The sequence below is a fragment of the Musa acuminata genome, chromosome BXJ3-1 (assembly GCF_036884655.1).
Source record: "Musa acuminata AAA Group cultivar baxijiao chromosome BXJ3-1, Cavendish_Baxijiao_AAA, whole genome shotgun sequence".
Taxonomy (NCBI): Eukaryota; Viridiplantae; Streptophyta; class Magnoliopsida; order Zingiberales; family Musaceae; genus Musa; species Musa acuminata.
In genome coordinates, this window is record NC_088349.1 from 9,986,298 (window position 1) to 9,993,244 (window position 6,947).

At 45.7% G+C, this 6,947-nt stretch overlaps 1 protein-coding gene across 1 annotated transcript; it reads right to left on the reverse strand.

The window, feature by feature from the left end:
- Positions 1 to 4,686: 4,686 nt before the first annotated feature.
- On the reverse strand, positions 4,687 to 5,902 carry LOC103995149 (LOB domain-containing protein 41-like). Its single transcript, XM_009415677.3, has 2 exons — positions 5,581 to 5,902; positions 4,687 to 5,479 (listed from the first exon to the last, which is right to left on the reverse strand). The coding sequence occupies exons 1-2, from the start codon at positions 5,768 to 5,770 to the stop codon at positions 4,917 to 4,919; spliced, it is 753 nt and encodes a 250-aa protein (XP_009413952.2). The 5' UTR covers positions 5,771 to 5,902; the 3' UTR covers positions 4,687 to 4,916.
- Between the last annotated feature and the right edge of the window lie 1,045 nt (positions 5,903 to 6,947).

Consider the following 6,947-nt stretch of genomic DNA (forward strand, 5'->3'; position numbering starts at 1 on the left):
GTGAAGGTTTGCCTGGATATTAAGGCTGTTCGGTAAGACTAGACTTTTAAAAACTTCTGCTGGATGTTTGGCCGAATGAGTTTCCTTGTAAACTGCACCTTCAAAATGCAATGGTATTTTCTTCAAGGAGAGAAAAAAAAAGACAGTCAAACGTGCAATTACTGTTTGAACTAACAGAAATCAGAAAAGCAAGCCAAGCGTTTAAATCGGGAGGTCACTCCCGCCCGTACGCTTTGAAGTGCCAATTGCAAACGCAATCACAGTGTCTCCTATGCCTTGCCATTTGAAGTACCAGTGGCAATCTAACAGCAATTAGATGGCCACGCTTCGCGGAGAGGACACTGTCAACAGGAGTCACTTTGAAAATTAACCCTGGCAAGTTGGTTCTAAATCTAGGAACGAAAGAATCCAATCCCTCCTCAACCATCCCTATCAATCGATTAATCAAAGGGAGACAAAGACTATGCTTGCAGTACTCTTTCGAGTCATATATGCGGCAGGTTATTGGAATCCAGAGGATGCCACCTGGAAATGATCAAACTTGTTCTCCAGTGGTTGCATGCCATGGTGCAAAAGTACAGAGCATGCATGTGTTGTTGCCACCAAGGCCCCATGTATGTCTTGCATATAATAATAACACAAGCGATACGAGTCCAGAGTACTCGTTTCATAGATATGTGTTGGAAACTCGACAAACAAAAGCTCATTTCTCAATGCCTATACTCGATCGCATTTCAAATGTCTTCTGCGAGACACATCACTCAGGCGAGGTTTTCACAGCAAAAGAACTACTCATACGACATAAGATCTAAATTCCACCCGTCTCAACCCTCTCAATCCACCACAACATCATCATATCATGATTCGGGTTGTCCGATTGGCGTCACGTCATTCCACCAGTGCATATATGATTCCAAGGATTCATTTATTTTATCTTCAACCATCGAAGTGATCCATAGAAAGACAAAAAAAGCACCATAGAAGGGGAGCGAAGCCAAACAAAGCGCTGAGACCGGATGCCTTCACTTTTCTTGCAGCAAATTAAACAGCTCCTCCGTCATTCGCTACTCTCCACGATCAAGTTGAACGGACAAACATCGTGTAGTTTACGTGCTGACATGACATTTTTACTCTTAAAGATGTTCTTTTACATATATATATATATATATATATATATCCCCTTACTCGAAGTCATCATCACGTGCCACGTCGAAGCATCAGCATTATTACTCAGAATCTACAAGCTTCCAAACATGTCGATTTGACATCGTTTACCAAGTCCAGACATGGTCGTGGCTCTTGACCTTTTCGTTGCTGGTGTCGGCATGAACTGTTATCGCAACCCGGTCGCCAGTCAATACCCCAAAAATAAAATTTTAGAAAACAGAAGAAATAAAAGGAAAATTCCCTATTTGCCATACTAATCATCATATTTCTTTCGATTTAGATTCCTTTTCTTCGTTCAAACCCGTGGGGGTTGGAATCTGTAATAAAAGAATTGCACGGTCTCCTTTGTCAATCTCGATAGCATGAGAAATCAAAAAGGAAAGCCACTTTATGGTTACTACTCCCATGCACTCAAACTGAAAGATGCAACAAATCCAACAAAACGCAATAGATTCATCAATAATTACGGTGCCTTGTTTGATTCTAATATTCTAAAGCTTCAAATCTACCTGTGCTCCACAAATATCCAAGCCAAAACGGCAGAAACAATAAAAGCAGCGATCTACGTCCTTCACCCTTCTCCCTTCTCCCTTCAAAGAGGCTCAAGCACGTTGGGAACGGGGGAGGACAGCGAGAAACACAAGGGGAGGGAAGGAACCTCTACAAGTTGATTACAGCAGATCTCCTGGGAAGGCAAGCTATCGGTTGTGGAGGGGATCAGGGCAGCTCGGTGCCTGTCGCTTGCTGTCGTTGAAACGGTCGTCGGTTCCCGCTGGTGGCGACTTCAATGGAGTGGGCCTCTTTCCGGTCACCGCCGCCGTCTCCTTGTGTAGTATGAACCCCAGCCTTCTTCGGAACATGGGAATTTCCTCTGCCCCTTCCTGGAGTCGGAAGAACACCCACACGCTACAAAGGATCATTAGACAAAAGAGAAACCTTCTCCTCCTCCTCCTCCTCGCGGCGGCCACCGATGACATGAGCCGAACAGAAAGTGTGGAACTTCTTTGCCAACAATATGTACATTAATGCAAGGGCGGCGAGGTAGATGGGAGGAAGAAGAAGAAGCTAAGCGACGCTACGCTATGCTGAGCTCTCTCGAAGGAGTCCTTGGCGTTTCGCCTTTGAAGATTGGGTTTGCATCCGTCAATGTCCATGGCGTTTTGTTGGGGGCGAGGAGGTACGGAGCCGATTAAGGCGGAGGGTGTTGCGCCGACATTGTTTCCTCAATTTGCGTATTGAACGTGGCATGGCGCTGATGCTCCAAAACATGTGAATCCACACGCGGTAATGCTGATGCGATCTTCCCTATTTATAGGGCAACCCCGTACGGTGCTACTTGTAGATTCACATGTCTTGAGGCTTATTCGTTCCACTGGTATAACATATATATACCTATACGTGTATCTAATATTACGTAGGTGACATTTTCTCCGTGTGTCTATCCATATCCATGTGTACATGTATACGACCAGCATGTTATATCGTCGTCCATGTATACCATTTACCATATCATTCTTACCTCATCTACATGTCATCATCCCGTGATCATCATCTTTTATTCGCCCACCATTCTTGATGGCCCCCCAGCTGCCTCCATCATCTCTTTACCAGGCCTTGTCTCCCTCGTTTAGTCACTTCCACACAATCTCCTCTTTTTACCTCCGCTATTGCATCATCACTTTGCACGGTTTCTCTATTTCCTCTCGCTCTTCAGTTATGAAGAACACCATCTCCTGTTCCTTGCAATAATTCAAGTTGTCATTATTGAGTGGAAGAGGAGATCGAAATTAGACACTGCATTCTTTTATTATTAGATTAAACTGTCGTACATAAAATAATTTAGTTAATCTATTTAAAAATATCATAGACCGAGAACAAAGTCTGTACCTTCGAAGAATATTATCGAGTCAAATACCTCGAACATCGTTAAGTATATATACACAAAAAGAAATACTTTTCTTCTCTCTTTTTATTTTTTAAATAAATTTTAATAATAACCTTCGTGGATTATATTTTTGTTATTGTTCGAATTTTAATATATCTTTATCTTAACTGTGAGTCATATAATTTAACATTTGCTGGATTAAATGACAGAGGTAATGCAAAGCATTATATATGTTGGTGACGAGAGAAGGGACTTGGATTACTCCAGGAGTTGTGTGAAACACCAAGGTTATTATTACGTACGATTGATTGATGAATGATAGCAAAAGACAACAAATAAGTCCAATTGGCGTAGCAGCAATGTTGCTCCATTATTATCACAGTGTTGTTCTTAACTTCTCTGCATAGCTGAAGGCTCGATTATGTCCATCCGATTGCGTGCCCAACATACAGTTAGAAATGCTGGTGTAGGAGTGACTGGATTCTTCTTTAAAATGGGTCAACTCAACAGTTTCAATTCCCTCGGAGGGATATTGATGAAAGTGTGGAGTCAAAGTCTACCAGAAATTTCAATTCGCTTTGTGCAGGGGAGAAGGAACCGTAGATTTGTACTTTGAGGAAGCTCAGATCGTTGAAGGTTGACGAAAAGGAAGCTGAAGATCAATGACAAGACTGCCTCTGTACGCTATAACTCTCTTGCTATCATCTGCTGCTGCATGCCTCAGATGACAGACTTGTTAGAAATGAACGAGACGACGTTAATGATGTTGATGGTGCGACTGGAGCAGGAGATGGCTTCGACGTTAATGAATGAAGGTTTTCTGCAGCTGCGAGTCGAAGGAAAACAGAAAGAGAGAGAGTGCTGCAGTAGCAGCGATGGCTGCGAGATCAGAGTCGTCGTCGAGGAAATCTTGCTAAGACAAATTTAGCTCTGATATCATATTAAAAAGAAATGAAATAAAGAAGATATTATTTATGTTTGATACAGTACTCCCTATTTATACCCATTAGGGGAGAGGATTTCCAGCCGCGATCATTGGAGATTCATCTGAGCCAATCCAACCCATACGATCCATGTCTGTGTGCATAGCCCCATACGGAGTGTGCACAAGACAACAACAAATCTCGGTCCGGCGTTTGATCTAATTGCTCCTATCATTTGGTCTGATGGGCCTGCGTGGACCATACTTTAAACCAAAGAGCATGCATTTATTTCCTGCATGAAGCGACGATACATGCTTCCTACTACTTATCTTGTGTATTGCGACTCGAATGAACACCATGTCCGAGCTGTGAGTTGACGCACGGCGCCGCACGAGACCTACGAGTTTAGTTACCGCCCTCCAACTGCGATCATGCCTGATGCACCCATCGCCTATTAAGCAACCGGGAAATGGACGTGAGGTGGAGGAAGGCTCTGCATCGATGCCACCTTCACATCAACTCACAGTTGTCCATTTGCCGTATATGTGACAGGGGCCATGCACCAGAAGACAGCTAGTTGAAGCGTCGAGAGCCTGCTTTCGACGTTCGAATTACATCACGCAAAATGGATGTCGAGGAAGACGACGGCGGCTGCAACTCTGTCCATACCTCCATGCCAAACTTATGTAGGACGAGCTCGTGACACCCCTGTGAAAAATGAACCTAATATGATGCCAGACTACATTATAGCCCGATCCACACCGCATCGAAATAGACGGCGGCGGCGGACGCTACACATTTTATGAGGGACTGAGGTTAAAACAAAATTAAACCCGGCTAAGCGTCGAACTGAGGTTACTTCCGGTCCACCCACTCGCATGCCGCTGCGGGCCCCGAGAGTAAGAGAATGGAAGGTCCGACCGCAACCACACTTCCACGGGTCATGCCGCTAAGCTGAGCCTCGGCCCCACCGGTCGCGCGTCCGACGGCGACGCGCCCCGCACTTTCGCCTCCGCTCCTCTTTCCCTGGTCCGGTTCTCCGGCTCCAGGCCAAGCCTCAGGTCCAGCCGTACGCCCTCTGGCTCCCCCAGGATCACGTGCGATCCCTCCGCGAACGCGCTCCCGTCCTCGCGGCTAGCCTCCTCCTCCGTTTCGTGGCTCGCCGCCCGTCGGAAGAGCCCCGGCTTCGAGACGACCAGCGCAGCTGGACTTCCGGCCGAGCGCTTGAATCGGGTCCGTGACTTGGGGGCGACCTCGTGGAGGTCCCCAGGTACGACACCGGCGCTGAGGTTCTTGGACACATGGCGGATGTCGTGGGGCTTGAACGCCGGAATAGCGCCAGCGGCGGAGTCGGACGAGATCTGGATGATGGGCGCCCCCTTGAGCACCGCCTCGACGGCCGCCTGGCACAGCTGCCAGCTGCCGGACCAAAGCAATCCCACCGAGCCATATACCGGGTTAACGATCCGCCCACAAGCCTCGAACAACAGCGACCGGAATATGGCTGACAAAGAGACACACGCACGACGCTTTCAACTCCCAGCCTTTACGGTAGAACGATCATCATCACTCAAATTCCTCCTGACGCAAGAGATATATACATACCAGGGCGGAGGTGTTCGGTGCCGGCGTTGATGAGGTTGACGAGTCCGGCGCGGCCGTAGAACTTGGCGAGGAAGGCGGTGGCGTTGGCCTGCGCCTCGGGGTTCTTGATCCACTGCAGGCAGGGCCGGATGGTGCACCCGTCGCTGCAGCCCTTCCGCAGGATTCGACATCCGTTGCAGCTCTTCCTCATCTGGTATCGACAACTTGCAACTTACAGCAAATTCTCTCTCTACAGGCAGAAAGGCTCCAAAAGAAAGCTGGCTTGCAAACGGAGCGGAAGAACGAGCGAGTGCGATGGAGCAGACGGGTGGAAGGGGAAGGAGTTGCGGACTATATAGGCTTGGAAGGTGGAGTCTGGAAATGGACGGTGGATGTAGGATTGATCGATCATTGTCATCATGGGATCACGTAGATAGATGTCCGCATGTTGGAGGATGAATCAGTCTCCAAAACAGAGTCTCCTATTGCGTCTTCCGCGTGAATCAATTCATGTCATTACAAATGAATGGCAAAAACGAGAGCGACGCAGTTCCTTACCGTCTATTATGACAGATGTTACAGAAAAGAACAAAATGTAGGCGAGTTTCATCATCATTGTTGCGTAACACATTTTTCAGATTTTGATTGCAACGAAATAGATTTTTTTAATTTTCTTCATCATCATTCTCTACTACTTAATTTGTATTGTATCGGTAAAAAAAATAATAATTGAAAGTATCAGTTAGTTAGATGGGAAGAAATTTAATAGTTTATCATAAGGTTGTAAGTTCGAATCCAGTATTTATTATTTAAGGCAGATCCATTAGGATAAGTAAAGAGGGATCTTTGTATATAGAAGTTGGGGCTTAAAGGATCATTTGTTAATTCCCTATTATCACCATCTCCTCACCTCCTCCCTACCTCTTTCTCTAGTTGACTACTTCTTCTCTAGTGTGAGAGGACAACAAGAGGGACTGATCCCTCCTTGGTTATTGTGGTGTGATAAAGCACGAACGTAAGGAAAGAACGTGTTGCATAAAGAGGTGTGTCATCATCGTATCTGTCGTGTAGATCATCGCTATAGAAGAGTTTATAAGAGCTCCTTCATCGAGCTCCTTCATCCACGGACTGAGATCTGCAGATTAGGGGATGTATGATCTCCCTTATGTAAGAATGCCTCAACCACTTTATGTAATTACGCGGTTTTATTGCTTTCGAGTTTTTCGCTCATAATCTTCGCATGACGATTAGATAATATTGTTTTAGGAAACTAATTTTTATTTTTACTTTTCGCTACACATGTGATGCTCTTTATGGTTTCCCAATAATTTTGGTCTTATCCTCTTTACCAACTTGATAACCCATGATCCTTTATTTTCTTCTTTAAC

Excerpts from the sequence above, each read along its gene's own strand:
- LOC103995149 (XM_009415677.3), bottom strand. The coding sequence starts at position 5,770 with ATGAGGAAGAGCTGCAACGGATGTCGAATCCTGCGGAAGGGCTGCAGC. Across the intron at positions 5,480-5,580 it reads CACCGAACACCTCCGCCCTG|CCATATTCCGGTCGCTGTTG; the intron begins GTATGTATATAT and ends TCTCTTTGTCAG.